The sequence below is a fragment of the Chionomys nivalis genome, chromosome 8 (assembly GCF_950005125.1).
Source record: "Chionomys nivalis chromosome 8, mChiNiv1.1, whole genome shotgun sequence".
NCBI classification, from domain to species: Eukaryota; Metazoa; Chordata; class Mammalia; order Rodentia; family Cricetidae; genus Chionomys; species Chionomys nivalis.
Genome location: NC_080093.1, coordinates 13,818,034 through 13,835,335, shown reverse-complemented (window position 1 = coordinate 13,835,335; position 17,302 = coordinate 13,818,034). Strand labels below are relative to the sequence as shown.

Genomic DNA, 17,302 nt, shown 5'->3' with positions numbered 1-17,302 from the left:
CCTCCCCTTCATAGGGCGATCTGATTAAACTTTCACCAAATGCTGGGTTTGCTTTCAGGTCCCTACTAAGAAGTAATGAGCATTAAAGGAAGGATTAATGACAATAAGTTGAAGGGACACAGAAATCTCAGTTCTTATCATCAGGAGATGATAACTGAGATTTTAAACAGCCCTGGGGCTGGAGATGTTACCCAGTTGGTAGAATACTTGCTGGGTATTCACAGAGCTCTCGGTTTGTTCTCCGGTCCCAGGTGTGGGATAGCACACACCTGAAGTCCCAGCACTCAGGAGGTAGAGGCCTGAGGATCAGAAGCTCAAGGTCCTCCCTCTTCAGGTACAGAGAGGGTTCGAGGCCAACCTGGGATACAGTGTCAAAAACAAATAACAGCCTTCAACAATAGACGGCTTTGATAAGAAAATCTTGGTTGTTCTGAGCTCCAGGCAAAAGGAGTTTGGGCAACAGGGAAAGAGATGGGGTTAGCATGACCCAGGAGATTTCAATTAGGAATTTGAGAATGTTTAGGCCCATAAAACACTGGGGCGATTTCTAAGGGCAGATTCATCTTTTAAAAGAGATCTCGATGGGCAGTGGTGGCTCACACCTTTAATCCCAACCCTTGGGAGCAGAGGTAGGTGGATCTCTGTGAGTCCAAAGAAAGTCTGAGAAGGTCTCAGAGTTCTGAGTGGGTTCAGCTGTCATCCCTGACTTTGGCAGACAGTTTTTTCCCAGCCCTGTTTGTCTCGGTAACCTAGATTGGCTATAGAATTCCTCATATGCCCTGTTTTAACCTACTGCAGCGTGAGACTGGCGTGGCTGGGCACACTGCAAGATGGCCCTTCCAGGGGGACACAATAAAGACAAAAGGTGACCTAGCCAGTCTGTTGATTAGACTCGCCTTTCATTTCTTTACTTTTAAAAAGATTTATTCATTTATTATGTTTGCAGTGTTCTCCCTGCAGGCCAGAAAAGGGCACCGGATCTCATTAAAGATGGTTGTGAGCCACCATGTGGATGCTGGAATTAAACTCAGGACCTCTCAAAGAGCAGCCAGCTCTTAATCTCTTAACTCGTAACCTCTGAGCCATCTCTCCAGCCCTCATTTCTTTATTTTTACATAAATTAACACATTTGTTGCAGGCTAGGGATGGCTAAAAAGGTAGCTTCTCCTGGTCTTTTGGTTCCTCCCGCTCTCTGGTGGTAGCCTTGACTGTGACAGCGGAAGTGGTGGTGCCCAGAGGTGCCACTGTTCTCACGCGGGAACCACGTAGGATGCCCACTGCCTATCTCTTCATCTTGGTCTTGCCACAGGAGCCAGTGTACTTGGCATGCTGGCTGATCTCAATTTTCTCCACCTGTTTCTGAGGGAGGCACCACAGTGATCTAGGAGTTCCTGAAGATCTCGGCTTTTTTGATGCACTTAACCCTGTCCCTGTGACCAGGGCCTGAGCTCAGAGAGTACCTAAGGAGAGGGAGAGATTAACCTTTCATGTGCCGTTGCTAAGTACTTTTCAGGATTTATGTGTCTGTGTGAGTGTGTGCTGTGTGTGTCCAGAGGGCATTGGAGTCCCTGAGCTGGAGCTATGGGTGGTTGTGAGCACTCTGGTGTGGGCACTGGGAACCAAACTTGGCAAAAGCAGCAAATGCTCTCTGCTGCTGAATCATCTCTCCAGCTCATCATTATGAATCCAAAAAGGAATCTGCTTATTTTTATTTATTTGTATGTGTATGTAATGTCCTGGCATGCTTGTAGGGGAGGGGGTCCTGCCCTATTGCTCTCTGTGAAGACGGGGTCTCTCACTGAACCTCAAGCTTGCTAGGCAGCTGGCTATCAGCAGCTCCTGGGGTTATAGAAGCTTGGCAAGCTGTGCCCAGCTTCTGTGTGAGTGCCGGAGATTTGAACTCGGGTCTTCATGCATGGGCAGCAAGAACTTAACTCACAGAGCCTGAGCCTCAGCCCCAGCCCACACCAAGAGGATCTTTAGAATCAGTGTGATTCTAAAGAGGGCAAATGTGTTGGCTCCTATGAGTAACCAGATGTCTTCAAATACCTACTCCGGTTAGGGTCATGAAAAGGATTCTTTATAGATCTTGGCCTAGGATCCAGTAGAGAGAGCTGCCACTGAGTTCTGTGTATGTGGAAGCCAGAGGTTTACCTTGGATGTCAGGCACTGGCCTCCTTCATTTTTGAGACAGGGTCTCTAATTGATCTGGAACTTGCCGAGTAAGCTAATGGGCTCCTGGGGTCTGCCTCTTTCCACCTCACTGTGGGATTGCAAGTAAGCCACTGTGCCCAGCTTGTATGTATGTATGTATGTGTATATATATATATATATATATATATATATATATATATATATATTTACACACACATGCATAGACGATTGATTTTCTTTATCTGGGTGCCAGAGATCTAATTCATGCTTGTGTGGCAACCATTCTCCTCACTGAGTTCTCTCACCAGCTCCCAGACTGAACTCGTTTGCAAATGTGAAGCTGGAATTAGACGATCCTAGCAATAACCCATGACATATCTTTAATTCATTACAAGCCGCGGCCAAGCAGGCTTGTGGAGAGTACCAGGGAGGCTCACAGGAGGGAACCAGAGGGCCGCAGCTGCTCATGGTAATTTGACATATAGCTCAGAGCCTGACTGTGTCAGGTGAAGTGGCCTGGACAGTTTAGCCTCTGTCCCCAGAGTTAACCAGCTTCTCCCATAGAGCTTCCTTTGTGAATGTTAAATGAGCTTCCTTTAGAATGCAACACCTCAAATGTCAAGCACCGGAGAGGGAAAGTTTGCACAGCAAGGGCAGGATGGCTGGTGTAGTTTCTGGGCCCTACACCTTCATCTTTTATTAACTGTCCTTGCTTTCTTTTTATCAATTAACCTTATTGTCCCTTTCAACTGGCTCTACCTACGGAAGCACCGTGCCGGATATAGCTTAGATATCTTTATTTTTTTCTTTTAAATAATGTAGCAGAAGCTCACAGAGTTGGTACCACCCTTTAAAAGTGACTTTCCTTTGGTGGGGGGGGGGCGGAGAGGTGGGGAGACGGTGACGACTCTTCGTTCGGCATGGATCCAGCCAAGCCACATAATCACAGTGTGTCTTTACTGAGAACAGCTCCCTGACACCCCCTTCCCAGTGCTGCTTTCTCAAGTTTCATGGAAGCTGAGGCTGTACATATGGGAATTACCCCAATGGTGCAACTGTCCGCATAGAAACCCTGTCCGGGCGGGGGATGTAGCTCGTAGCATGCTGATATTATGCTCCTTTTACATATTTGGTTTTTTGAGATAGGGTTTCTCTGTGTAGCCCTGGCTGTCCTTGAACTCATTCTGACACCAGGCTGGCTTCACACTCAGAGATCCGCTTGCTTCTGTCTCCCAAGTGCTGGGATTAAAGACACGTGCCACCACTGCCTGGTTTTGGAGTGCTTTTTCAACATTTGTACTTTTTTATTCATTCATTATGTTTACACTGTTCTGCCTGCATGTATGCCTGCACACCAGAAGAGGGCACCAGATCTCATTACAGATGGTTGTGAGCCTAAGTTCTGCAGTTTTTGCTACTAATGCTGAGTCAGGAAGCCTTCTCTTAAAGGAGCTGCACCTCTGCTTGCTGCCAACAAACAGCCTATCTGAAAAAAGTGGCTACAAAGAAGCTGCATTTGTCTCCCGCTTTTGTGGTTCTTGAAGCCCTGTTTTGTTTTGTTTTTATTAATTTTTATTGAGCTCTACATTTTTCTTTCCTCCCCTTTTTGCCTGTCCCCTCCCCTTCATTCCTCTCCCATAGTCCCCATGCTTTCAATTTACTCAGGAGATCTTGTCTTTTTCTACTTCCCATGTAGCTTAGATCTATGTAAGTCTCTCTTAGGGCCTTCATTGTTGTCTAGGTTCTCTGGGATTGTGGTTTGTAGGCTTGTTTTCTTTGCTTTATGTTTAAAAACCACTTATGAGTGAATACATATGATAACTGTCTTTCTGGGTCTGGGTTACCTCACTCAAAATGATGTTTTTTTAGCTCCATCTATTTGCCTGCAAATTTCAAGATGTCGTTATTTTTTTCTGCTTTGTAGTACTCCATTGTGTAAATATACCACATTTTCCTTATCCATTCTTTGGTTGAGGGGCATTTAGGTTGTTTCCAGGTTCTGGTTATGACAAACAATGCTGCTATGAACATAATTGAGCACATGTCCTTGTGGCACGATTGAGCAACCTTTGGATATATACCCAAAAGTGTTATTGCTGGGTCTTGAGGAAGGCTGTTTCCTAATTTTCTGAGAAATCACCATACTTATATCCAAAGGGGCTGTACCAGCTTGTACTCCCACCAGGAATGCAAGAGTGTTCCCTTTTCCCCACAACCTCTCCAGCATAAGTTGTCATCAGTGTTTTTGATCTTGGCCATTCTTACAGGTATAAGATGGAATCTCAGAGTTGTTTTGATTCATATTTCTCTGATGACTAAGGATGTTGAGCATTTCCTTAAGTTTCTTTCAGCCATTTTAGATTCCTCTGTTGAGAGTTCTCTGTTTAGATATGTACTCCATTTTTTATTGGATTATTATTTTTTTTTATGACCGATTTCTTTCTTTTCTTTTTCTTTTTCTTTTTTTTGGTTTTTTGAGACAGGGTTTCTCTGTGGCTTTGGAGCCTGTCCTGGAACTAGCTCTTGTAGACCAGGCTGGTCTCAAACTCACAGAGATCTGCCTGCCTCTGCCTCCCTAGTGCTGGGATTAAAGAAGTGCGCCACTTCCACCCGACAATGACCAATTTCTTGAGTTCTTTGTATATTTTGGAGATCAGACTTCTGTCTGATGTGGGGTTGGTGAAGATCTTTTCCCATTCTGTAGCTGTTGTTTGTCTTGTTGACCGTGTCCTTTGCTTTACAGAAGCTTTTCAATTTCAGGAGGTCTCATTTATTTTTCTCTCAGTGTTTGTGCTACTGGGGTTATATTTAGGAAGTGGTCTTCTGTGCCAATGCGTTCAAGTGTACTTCCCACTTTCTCTTCTATGAGGTTCAATGTGACTGGCTTTATGTTGAGGTCTTTGATCCATTTGGACTTGAATTTTGTGCATGGTGATAGGTATGGATCTATTTTCATTCTACATATTGATATCCAGTTATGCCAGCACTATTTGTTAAATATGATTTCTTTTTTCATTTGATATTTTTTGTTCTTCTTCAAAAATCAGGTGTTTGAAAGTGTGTGGATTGATATCTGGGTCTTCTATTCAGTTCCATTGGTCCTCCTCTCTGTTCTTATGCCAGTACCAGGCTGTTTTCAGTACTGTAGCTCTGTAGTAGAGTTTGACGTCAGGGATTGTGATGCTTCCAGAAATTCTTTTATTGTACAGGATTATTTTGTCTATCCTGGGCGTTTTGCTTTTCCATATGAAGTTGAGTACCATTCTTTCGAGGTCGGTGAAGAATTTTACTGGGATTTTGATGGACATTGTATTGAATCTGTAGATTGCTTTTGTTAAAATTGCTATTTTTACTATGTTAATTCTACAGACCCAAGAGCATGGGAGATCTTTCCACTTTCTGGTGTCTTCTTCAATTTCCTTCTTCAAAGATTTAAAGTTCTTGTCACACAAGTCTTCCAATTGTTTGGTTAGAGTTACTCAGATATATTTTATGCTATTGTGAAGGATGATGTTTCTCTGATTTCTTTCTCAGCCTATTTATCATCTGTATAAAGGAGGGCTGCTGATTTTTTTGAGTTAATTTTGTATCCTGCTACATTACTGAAAGTGTTTATGAATTGTAGAAATTTCTTGGTAGGATATTTTGGGGTTGCTTATATAAACTATCATCAGGAAATAGTGAGAGTTTGACTTCTTCTTTTCTGATTTGTATCCCCTTGATCTCCTTTTGATGTCTTATTGCTCTAGTTAGGATCTCAAGAATTATATTGAATATATATGGAGAGAGTGAACAACCTTGTCTTGTTCCTGATTTCAGTGGGATTGCTGTGAGTTTTTCTCCATTTAGTTTGATGTTGGCTGTAGGCTTGCTGTATATTGCCTTTATTATATTTAGGTATGTTGCTTGTATCCCTGCTCTCTCCAAGACCTTTATCATGAAGGGATGGTGTATTTTGTCAAAAGCTTTTTTGGCATCTAATGAGATGATCATGTGATTTTTATTTTTTAGTTTGTTTATATGGCAGATTACATTGACAGATATTTGTATGAATCATTCCTGCATCTGTGGGATGAAGCTGACTCGATCATGGTGGATGATGGTTCTGATGTGTTCTTGGATTCAATTTGCCAGTATTTTATTTAGTATTTTGCATCAATGTTTATGAGTGAGATTGGTCTGTAATTCTCTTACTTAGTACTGTCTTTCTGTGGTTTGGGTATCAAGGTAATTGTAGCCTCATAAAAAGAGTTTGGCAATGTTCCTTCTGTTTCTATTGTGTGGAACAATTTGAAGAATATTGGTATTAGTTCTTCTTTGAAAGTCTTGTAGAATTCTGAGCTGAAACCATCTGGTCCTGGGCTTTTTTTGATTGGGAGACTTTTGATGATTTTTTTCTATTTCTTTAGCAGTTATAGGTCTGTTTAATTTGCTTATTCAGTCTTGATTTAATTTTGCTAAGTGATATTCATCCAGAAAGTTGTCCATTTCCTTTAAGTTTTCCAATTTTGTGGAGTATAGGTTTTCGAAATATGACCTGATGATTCTGTGGATTTCCTCCATTTCTGTTGTTGTATCCCCCTTTTCATTTCCGATTTTGTTAATTTGGATATTCTCTCTTTGCCTTTTGGTTAGTTTGGATAAAGGTTTGTCTATTTTGTTTATTTTCTCAAAGAACCAACTCTTTGTCTAATTTATTCTTTGTATTGTTCTCTTTGTTTCTATTTAGTTGATTTCAGCTCTCAATTGATTATTTCCTGCCATCTAGTTCTCTTGGGTGAGTTTGCTTCTTTTTGTTCTAACATTTTCAAATGTTCTGTTAATTCACTAGTGTGGGATTTTTCCAGCTTCTTTATGTAGGCATTTAGTGCTATGAACTTTTCTGTTAACACTGCTTTCATTGTATCTCATAAATTTGGGTATGTTGTGTCTTCATTTTCATTGAATTTTAGGACATCTTTAATTTCTCCCTTTATTTTTTTCCTTGACCCGTTGATGATCCAGGTGAGCATTGTTTAATTTCCATGTGTTTATGGGATTTTTGGAATTAGTGTTACTGTTGAATTCTAGTTTTAAGCCACGCTTCTAAAGCTTAAATCATATATTAAACCCCACACACTAATAGTGGGAGACAAACACTCCACTCTCACCACTGGACAGGTCAGTCAGACAAAAGATGAACAGAGAAATAAGGGAACTAACAGATGTTATGACTCAAATGAACTTAACAGACATCTACAGAATATTCCATCCAAACAGAAAAGAATATACATCTGACTTGAGACTGCCTTTCTGTCTTTCCTCTTCCAAGAATTCTCTTAGTCTGGCCACCCCTTCTATATTTCCTGCTTGGCTGCTGGTCAATCAGCATTGTATTAAGTCAATATGAGTGACAAATCGTTGCAATGAACAAAAGCATTATCCCACATCATGAGGAAAAAGAAATGGGGTAATAAATATTACACTTTTTACTTAAAATTTCAAGAAGCATGGGCTGAAAAATGTAGTTTAGCTCACCTATGATACAGGAAACCCTTGATTTGATCTCTAGCAGTGCAGACATTGAGATGGTTGTGCGTGCCTATAATTCCAGCACTTACAAGGTGGAGATGAAAAGATCAGAAGTTCAAGGTCATCCTCAGCTACACAGCAGGCTCAAAGGCAGCCTGAGATACTTGAGACCCTGGGGTATATGTCTCAAATACATAAAGAAGAAAATAAAATGTAAAGCCGGGGGTGGCTTAGCGGGTAAAATGCTTGCTGTGCAAGCGTGACTCAGTGACACCCATGCCCGTAATCCCAGTGTTTCTACTGGAACAAGAAAGGTGCAACCAGGAGAACCCCCAAAGCTCACGTGCCAGCTGTCCTGGCATCTATGGTGGAAAACAGACAAACAAACAAAAACAAACCCCAAGAGATCCTGTCTCAAACAAGGTGGAAAGGTAAGGACTGACGTCACCTGACCTCCACAACGTGGTGATGTATGCACGCTGACATCCACACACAGATACACAGAGATAGAAATAAGATTAAAAGAAAATGGAAGGAAGCAAATAATTTGAGAGAGATATATAAAATGGGCCAAAGCTTCAGCTTAGTGATAGTTAAAATATGCAGGTACCTTAAAGGAACTGGAAAAAGCAGCAGAATTTGGTACTTGCATTTGGTGAGCATTTTTGTCTATGCCTGAGGAGAGGTGGTGGGACTGACCAGTGGTCAGTGGTGGTGTTTTAGCTTCATCCTCAGATGGGGAAGCAGACTTAGTGAGCATGAGAGAAACACAGGTTCTTGCTCTGGTGCCAGAGGTACGCAGGTGTGAGGCTCATGGAGGGCTGTGTTCTTCTCACCATCCCAACCCTGTCTTTTACTTACTCCACCCCTATCCCACCAATCCACATCTACTCTTGATGTAGCCCAGGCTGGCCTTGAGTTTTCTAACTGATGATGGCCTTGAGCTTCTGATTCTTCTGTCTCTCTCTCCCAATGTTATGATTCTAGGTATGTGCTGGTCAGGCCTGGTTGTATGGGATGCTGCGAACTGAACCTGGGAACTCATAGATACTAGGAAAACACTCTACCAATCGAGCTACATCCCCACCTCCTGGGAACGTCATTTTAAAAGGTGGTGAATACTGTTCACCTGTCAAGTCCTTATTGTAAATGAACTCAGACCAGAGGGAGTGGGAGATAGGAAGAAGAAGAGGGAGGGAGGAGGCAGAGCAAGAAGAGGCAACAGGCCACTGGAAGGCTGCATTAGGGTGGCTTCTCAGATGCTCACTTCTTTTCGAATAGCTGAGGACCAGATTTTAGCAAAGGCCAGCAGCATACACAGAATTCACATCCTTTTCAAAGGAGAGATCTTTGCTCACAACTGTTAAAAAGACACATTTTCACCTTTTCCCCCAGTAACAATGTCCAGAAAATACCGGGAAGGAGGGCAACGGAAGATCCTCAACAGAAGCCTGCAAGGCCTCCTGAGACAGTAAGCACACCACAGATTTTATTCTAACTGAGTGTTTTTATGAACTGTCATGAAAAATTCTCATTTTACCTAAAAGCATTCTGTGTTTTTAAGCAAGTGTAGAGTGTTGCTGAGAAATCCCTCTAGGCCAACAGATTGGATTCTAGGGCAAGTTTGTGTAATGCCAGTGTTTTCTAGTTCCTGGATTTCCTCTGAAGGCTTTGCATTCTGGTGACATTCAAATGTCACTCTTGGCTGGAGTGTAGCTCAGCAGTAGAACATATGCCTACGTGTTCAAGGCCTTGGGGTCTATTCCCCAACCCCAAATCCCATGTGGGGCATTAACTGTGAATGCTTTTTACAACCCAGCTAACTTCAGAACAAAAATCTTCTCTATCAATGAGACCGTATGTTGACAGAAGCCAAAGAGAACCAGATTTATTTTTCTTACAGTCTTTTAGAAAATTCAGTGCCTCCACCTTGGGGAGACATTTGGGTTTGGCTACAGAACCAATTTCCGAACCTGCAGATTTGGGAATTTTCCTTCTGCACAGAAGAAAATTGAGCTGTCATTCTTCCCCCTTATTTTCTAGTGGAGAATTCTGGGAAGGGAAGCTCAGCTAGGGAAGGTGTTTTCAGGGAGGTTTGGACTGCGTACGCTGGAATGACTCATTCAAGGTCAGGCAAAGTCAAAACAAAGCGAGGGTTGAACACCGTGGCCAGCCTTTAAGAATCTCAGACCTTCAGTAGGTTTTTTTTTTTTTGGTAAACTATGGTCAGAAGTTAAGGGTTTGTGGTGTTATTTTTTACCTCCAATTTGCAGAAGAGACTCCCCATAACATCACTGACCTTGCCTCTATCCCTAGAGGAACAGGTTGGGACACCCCTATCCCTACTGTAGGTGCTTACTTACAAACCCACAGTGGCAGTTTTTCTCTGAAGAGCAAGTTGAGAAAGCCCCAGCACCCAAAGGACGACTCTCATTGAAGGAAAAGGTGCTGAGCCAGGTGTCTGCACTGTTTTTTTGTGTCTTGCATATTCACAAAAAGTTGGTGTAGGAGGTCCTTCTGTATTTGCATTGCTTTCATTGGTTGAATAAAGAAACTGCCTTGGCCTTTTGATAGGGCAGACTTAGATAGGCAGAGCAGACAGAACAGAATGCTGGGAAGAAAGGCAGTGTGGCAGATGCCATGAATCTCCAGCCTGAGATGAACGTGGGTTAAAATCTTGCCGGTAAGCCACAGTCAAGTGGTCATACACAGATTTAATAGAAAAGGGTTAATCGAGATGTGAGAGTTAGCCAAGAAGAGGCTAGATATAATGGGCCAGGCAGTAATTTAATTAATACAATTTTGGTGTGATTATTTCCGGGGTTAAGCTAGCCGGGCAGCGGGACGCGGCCCATTCACCTCATACTACAAAGGGTACTAACCCATACCCATCTCTAAGGACATAGACCTCCCAGCAATGCCCCACGGCCCCATGGGTATCTGTATTCACAAAGGGTACTAGCCCATACCCATCTCTGAGGACATAGACCACCCAGCAATGCCCCGTGGGTATCTGTATTCACAAAGGGTACTAGCCCATACCCATTCCTGAGGACATAAACCACTCAGCAATGCCCTGTGGGTATTTGAAATAGTTCTGTTTTATGGTATCTGCTGGGCAGGTGCTTCTCTGTTTTGCTCAAGTCTTGAACTTCTCACTAGGTTCTAGGCTGCTAAGACCACACTTTCCTGGCCATTGCTTTCTCTGCATGCACAGGAAATGCCTGTAGGTCTGGCAGGCACTTCTTCCTCTCTCCACACTCCTGTTCCAAACTGCGCATTCAATATTTGAGAACCTTTAACTGTGTTTCCTCTTAGCCTGGACCACACTTGGGGTCACATTTTCTATTAAGTTATAAAGACCCTGTTTTCCATCAGTTGGCTTAGAAGGGACTGTGTCTGTAGTCGTCAGATATCCTATAAATTCCAGCTTATAAACTAAAATGGCACTTTTTTTGAGACAGGGTTTCTCTTTGTAGCCCTAGTTGTCCTGGGACTCACTATGTAAACCAGGCTGGCCTTGAACACTGAAACACCCTGTCCCTACCCCCTGCCTTGAGTGCTGGAGCTAAAGGTGTAAGCCACCATTGCCCAGCTTAAATGCCACTCTTATAAACACACAAGAAACCTAAGAATCATTTTCTCCATCTGAATTAATTTTTTCAATATAGCAATATAGAAATTAGGAAGTAGGGAAAAACCATCAGAAATCAGGGGGCTAGGAGTAGAGTTGAATATTTATTTGAAATAAAGTAAAATTCCCTTATTTAACCATTTGCACATGACGTCGTGACTCTGGCTGCTTTAGACCATGGTGAACTAACAATGTACAATGCAGATACAGTTCTTGAGAAAGGACAGCTTGTCAACCACATGAATAATTTACCTATAATATTAGTAAGACCTCTTTGCTTTAAAGAAACATAAAGGAGAGATGGAGTATGGCGGCCTTTGAGCAAGGCCTTGAAAGGGGGCTACGTTGACATTTGGAAGAAGTTGAGTCTCCCTCACAGGAAATAGACAGCGAGTACAAAGAACCCAAGAGAATCCCCCTGCAGTGACTGAGAAACAGCTAGGAGGAAGCCTGGCTGGGGCAGAGGGTAGGGGTAGAGCTTGCGGTACCTTGTAGGCGACTTGGGTACTTGGGGTTTTACCACAGGGGAATGAGGATTCAGAGGAGTGTTCAAACGGGAGCAACTGGCCCTCATTTTACAAGTCACTAGCTGCAAGGCCAGGGGACGGTAAGCGGACAGGCATAAAAGAGGAGTGGCAGGTAAGGAGATCACCGAAATGAGCTCCGGAATTCATTGTCCTGGAAATCATAAAACATGCTTTGGGTGTAAACAAAAGGGAAGGGTAGTACAATTATGGAATACAAAATAAGAATGGTAAACATTTTTTTAAAAAATGCTTAAGCTGTGAGGCAAAAGATGCTACCACATCTATTCTCGATGCCACGGACTCTGGACCTATGCTCCGGAAGAGATCTTCTCCAGAGGTAGCAGCAGTTGGCCAGTACAAAGGTAGTGGTGCGCACGCCTTTAGTTCCTGCGCTCGGAGGGCAGAAGCAGGCGAACCTCTAAATTCGAGGACAGCCTGATCTACAAAGTGAGTTCCAGGACAGCCAGGGCTACACAGAGAAACCCTGTCTCGAAAACCAAGCAAAAAGCAAAAGCAAAAGAATAAGCTTTTATGGGCTTTCTCAGGATGTTCTCCTCTTCCTATTTCCCAAAATTGTCTGGATGCCCTCCCCCCCCAAAAAAAAAGCAGGTCCCATCTCATTCTGTGATTATAGCACGACTGCATGAGAATTCCTGTGATTAAGGTTTGTTTGGGAAGCTGCTCACTAACTTCCCCACTCTTGGGCACACTTAGGAGTTTGCTGAGGTCTAAAAAACACTACGGGACATCCGTGAGGGCCGGCAGGTGGCGCCACGTGATCGTGAGCAGCCGAGGCGCTCAGAGGCCTGCAGGCAGCGGGTCCACAGCGTTGCCAGGGCCACCCTGTCACCTCGAATCTCCCGAGGAGCGATGTGCAGGAGTGCAGGCTGGGGGCTTGACCAGTATCCCCATTTGATTTTAGGTTCTGTGCACCCTAAGCCGTCTCCACTCGGCTCTGGTGCTTCCAGGGCAGGAGGGCTCAGCCCTTTCAGCACCGACGCGGAGCCCCATGGAGCCCGCAAGGTCCTGCAGCGAGGACCCGCAGCCTCGCGCCTCGGGGCAGTGCTGCGGGGCTGTCAGGCCACGCGCGAGGGATCTACTACAGAGACCCCACAGGGAGCGCCGCACCCGCGGACCGCTCCTCTTCATTGGCCGCCTGGAGGAAGACCACGCCCCTTTCCCTACAGCGCTCCTTTTTGACTGGCTCTCGGGTCCGGGACGGCCACGCCTCCTCCCCTCGCATACACAAGAGTCACGCGCCTTTCAGTTGGAAACTTGGCATGCTGAGGAGGACAGTGGCCCTCATCTCCCCGCCCACCTCCCGTGCCATTGGTGCGGCACGCCGACTGCGACCACGCCCCCATTCCAGCCCCCTGGCTGGGAAGGCGGGCTCCCGCTCTTGATTGGCTGGTCGACCTGCCATTCGTGGGCGCGGCTAGCACACCCCTCCCTCCCCTCCCTCCTCCCGCGAGCCCGGGGGTTCCACAGCGGGCCCAGTCCGAGTCAGTGTCATTCAGAGAGGCGGACTGCTGAGTGCTGGGCGCGGACGCGCGGCTGCAGTCCTGCTCGGGCGCCGGTGCCTGCGCTCGCGCCGCCGGGTGGGAAGGATGAAGCCTCAGCAGGAGCAGCCACCCTATGATTGGCTGTGGCGCTTGTGAACCCGAAGTAAAGATGGCGGGCGAGCAGGCAGCCGCCGCACTGCCCACTTGGAAGATGGCGGCTCGCCGCAGCCTCAGTGCCCGCGGCCGGGGGGTCCTGCAGGCAGCTGCGGGCCGGCTGCTGCCGCTGCTCCTGCTGAGCTGCTGCTGCGGCGCGGGCGGCTGCACAGCGGCCGGCGAGAACGAAGAGACCGTGATCATCGGGCTGCGGCTGGAGGACACGAACGACGTGTCGTTCATGGAAGGGGGTGCGCTGCGGGTGAGCGAGCGGACCCGGGTCAAGCTGCGGGTGTACGGGCAGAACATCAACAACGAGACGTGGTCCCGCATCGCCTTCACCGAGCACGAGCGGCGCCGGCACACACCCGGCGAGCGCGGGCTGGGGGGCCCCGCGCCTCCGGAGCCGGACAGCGGCCCCCAGCGCTGCGGCATCCGCACCTCAGACATCATCATCTTGCCCCACATCATTCTCAATCGCCGCACATCGGGCATCATCGAGATCGAGATCAAACCGCTGCGCAAGATGGAGAAGAGCAAGTCTTATTACCTGTGCACGTCTCTTTCCACGCCCGCACTGGGCGCCGGCGGCTCCGGGTCTGCGAGTGGCGCCGTCGGGGGCAAGGGTGGCGCGGGGGTGGCCGGACTCCCACCTCCCCCATGGGCCGAGACCACCTGGATTTACCACGACGGTGAGGACACCAAGATGATCGTGGGCGAGGAGAAGAAGTTCCTGCTGCCCTTCTGGCTGCAAGTGATCTTCATCTCGCTGCTGCTGTGCCTGTCAGGCATGTTCAGCGGCCTCAACCTGGGGCTCATGGCTCTGGACCCGATGGAGCTGCGCATCGTGCAAAACTGCGGCACCGAGAAAGAGAAGAATTACGCCAAGCGCATCGAACCGGTGCGCAGGCAGGGCAACTACCTGCTGTGCTCGCTGCTGCTGGGCAACGTGCTGGTCAACACCACGCTCACCATCCTGCTCGACGACATCGCGGGCTCAGGCCTTGTGGCGGTGGTGGTCTCCACCATTGGCATCGTCATCTTCGGGGAAATCGTGCCCCAAGCCATTTGCTCCCGACACGGCCTGGCAGTAGGGGCTAACACCATCTTTCTCACCAAGTTTTTCATGATGATGACCTTCCCCGCTTCTTACCCGGTTAGCAAACTGCTGGACTGCGTCCTGGGCCAGGAGATAGGCACTGTCTATAACCGGGAAAAGCTGCTGGAGATGCTCCGGGTCACTGACCCCTATAACGACCTCGTTAAAGAGGAACTGAACATCATCCAAGGGGCTCTGGAGCTCCGCACCAAGACGGTAGAGGACGTGATGACTCCCCTCCGGGACTGTTTCATGATCACCGGCGAGGCTATCTTGGACTTCAACACCATGTCCGAAATCATGGAGAGTGGCTACACGCGAATCCCAGTGTTCGAGGGAGAGCGTTCCAACATCGTGGACCTGCTCTTTGTCAAAGACTTGGCCTTCGTGGACCCAGATGACTGTACTCCCTTGAAAACCATCACCAAATTTTACAACCACCCCTTGCACTTCGTCTTCAATGACACCAAGTTGGACGCTATGCTGGAAGAATTTAAGAAAGGTGAGAAATTTTGCTCTTTTTTTTTTTTTTAATTGGCTCTTCTCTTTCTGCCTCCATCCTCCTCCCTCCCTGAATCCTCTACCCCCAGACCAACCCCCCAGGGAGAGTTGACCGGAATTTCTCCTTCTCCTAATTGCACAGCTGAAAGGGTGGCATGGACTTGGGGACGGATTGAACTAGTAAGCACTTCTGGGTTTAAAAGCTCGAGACTGTCATTACTTTTCCCACATCATCAAAAAACAAGCTTTGTAATTTCAGTGCATGAAACTTGACCCCCTTGGGGCCTCTGGTCTTGAGGGATCTACTTCATTCATTGTCTGGCTTCAGAATAGGTAGGTGAAAGTACAGGCTGGCTCCCGAGATGCCCTTCGGTTATACCTGATACAGACATTTGGAGAAAATTTAAGCAGCCTTTAAAAACCCAGTGTAATCCTTTTCCTCTTCCTTAAACATCCACATTGACATTTCGAAGATTGGCGGTGTAATTTTGGTGAATTTTGTTCTTGGCTCTCTGGCATCCTGCAGGGTAGATTGAGGTCTTTTGCGGGTGGGGCAGGGGTAAAGAAAGTACCATTAAAACCCCCACTTTATTTGGATGTGACTTCTCTACCTGGAAAAGAGGGGTTTTGCTTTATTTAAAGCAAACTTCGTCATTACCATCTAACTGAGAAAAGCTGGAGGTGAATTAACTTTTGATGCACTGTATCTGTCCTTCCTTTCCTGCTTACACTTATCTGTCAGCAGTGAAGTTTCCTAAAGCAAGTGTGGTTTGGGTAGAAAAGTTGAACCTGTGACAGTGATGTGCATACCATTCTTAATCGTGATTTATTCTTTGATTTTTCGTCAGTTTAAAAATGTTCTTTTAATCTCAGATCCTTGATACATTAAGATGAAATACTCCATCTCCAAATTGAATACCTCTGGGTTCTAGGGTATTGACTGGGAAGAGGCCCAGCGTCTGGTGTTTGAGTGTTCACAGCTCACCGTTTCTTGCATTGTAGTATTGTGTGTCTTAATTTGTCATAAATAGGTAAATGGCAAGCTGTACTATTAGTATTGAGACTTTGGAAGTTTCCAGTAAGTAGCTAGTGCTGTTAAAACCAAGGGATGCTGAGTTTTGTCATTGGTGCTTGGCATGCACCAGCACTGCAAAGTGTGTGTAACCTTGCATGACCCGAAAACTAAATTCCCATTCTTCGCATGGAATTTCGATCACTAATGGGGTTGCTACCCTGACAAAAGCCATATGTACCTGGTGACAGCTCACTGGATGTGATCATTTGAACATACAGTGTGTGTGCTTGTCCTTGCTCCCTTTTCTTGGATGAATGGTGTCCTCTCTGGAACAGGACCACAATGCAGTAATTTTCATATAAAAAAAATAGAGCAGAATGTGCTTCAGGGCTTAGTAATTTGCATTTAAAAGCAGGAGGAGAAAAAGAAAATGTCCAGTATCTCTAGCTACAGAGCATTTGGGGTGTCCGTTGACTGCCAAGCTGTTTATTAGAGCATTGAACTAGCGTCTTCTCTCTGCCACACAGGAAGACGTCTTGAATGCTTCAGGATGCCCTGAAGTCCCAGTGCGTGCAGTTTCTTACGTCCTTTTTTTGTTGTTGTTTTTATTCTTGTTCAAATTTTTTGCTTATCACCTTATATATTGCTAATACTAGGCTGAGTCTGGCATGTTGATGTGGACCTGTGGTTCCAGCTATGTGGGAGGCTGAAGCTGGAGGATTGCTTGAGTCTAGAGTTCCACATAGGCCTAGTCCATTAAAACAAAACAAAACCCAACACCCACTAGTTTGTACTCCCTGCTAGAGGCTTTCTTTACTTCAGTATCTTTTTCTTCTAGAATTTGGCTGTTTACTTCCTACTCCTACTCAAAGTTTAAAAAATTTTATATTATTTTTAAATTTGTTATTGGTTAGTTGTGCTTGAACCAGGTTTCTGTGGCTGCTTTAATTTTTTCATTGTAGGAGGAGCTGTTTTCCCCTTAGAATCACCTCTCATTGGTGTACTCGTCAGGTGAAATGTGTTCTTCAAGTGATGGAAATATTGGTGTTTTCCTATAAGTTCTAGAAAAATAACACATATTATTTCACTTTAGCTTTTATCCAATGAGATGCACATGTTTGGTTAAGAAGCAGAGCAAATGGAAGATACGTTCGGTCTAGTAACCGATTCTGAAAAGCAAAGACAGTGGCAAATTGGAGAGTTAAG

At 45.6% G+C, this 17,302-nt stretch overlaps 1 protein-coding gene across 2 annotated transcripts in view; it reads left to right on the top strand.

Moving 5' to 3' along the window:
• Nucleotides 1-13,306: 13,306 nt before the first annotated feature.
• The window catches only part of Cnnm2 (cyclin and CBS domain divalent metal cation transport mediator 2), a 123,218-nt gene continuing 119,222 nt past the window's right edge, over nt 13,307-17,302 (top strand). For both annotated transcript variants that reach the window (XR_009057551.1, XM_057777184.1), the window contains exon 1: nt 13,307-15,082. Coding sequence is in view for 1 of the 2 variants with exons in the window: in XM_057777184.1 (XP_057633167.1) it covers nt 13,462-15,082 (1,621 nt within the window). In the remaining variant the exon portion in view is untranslated. The remainder of the gene's footprint in view (nt 15,083-17,302) is intronic.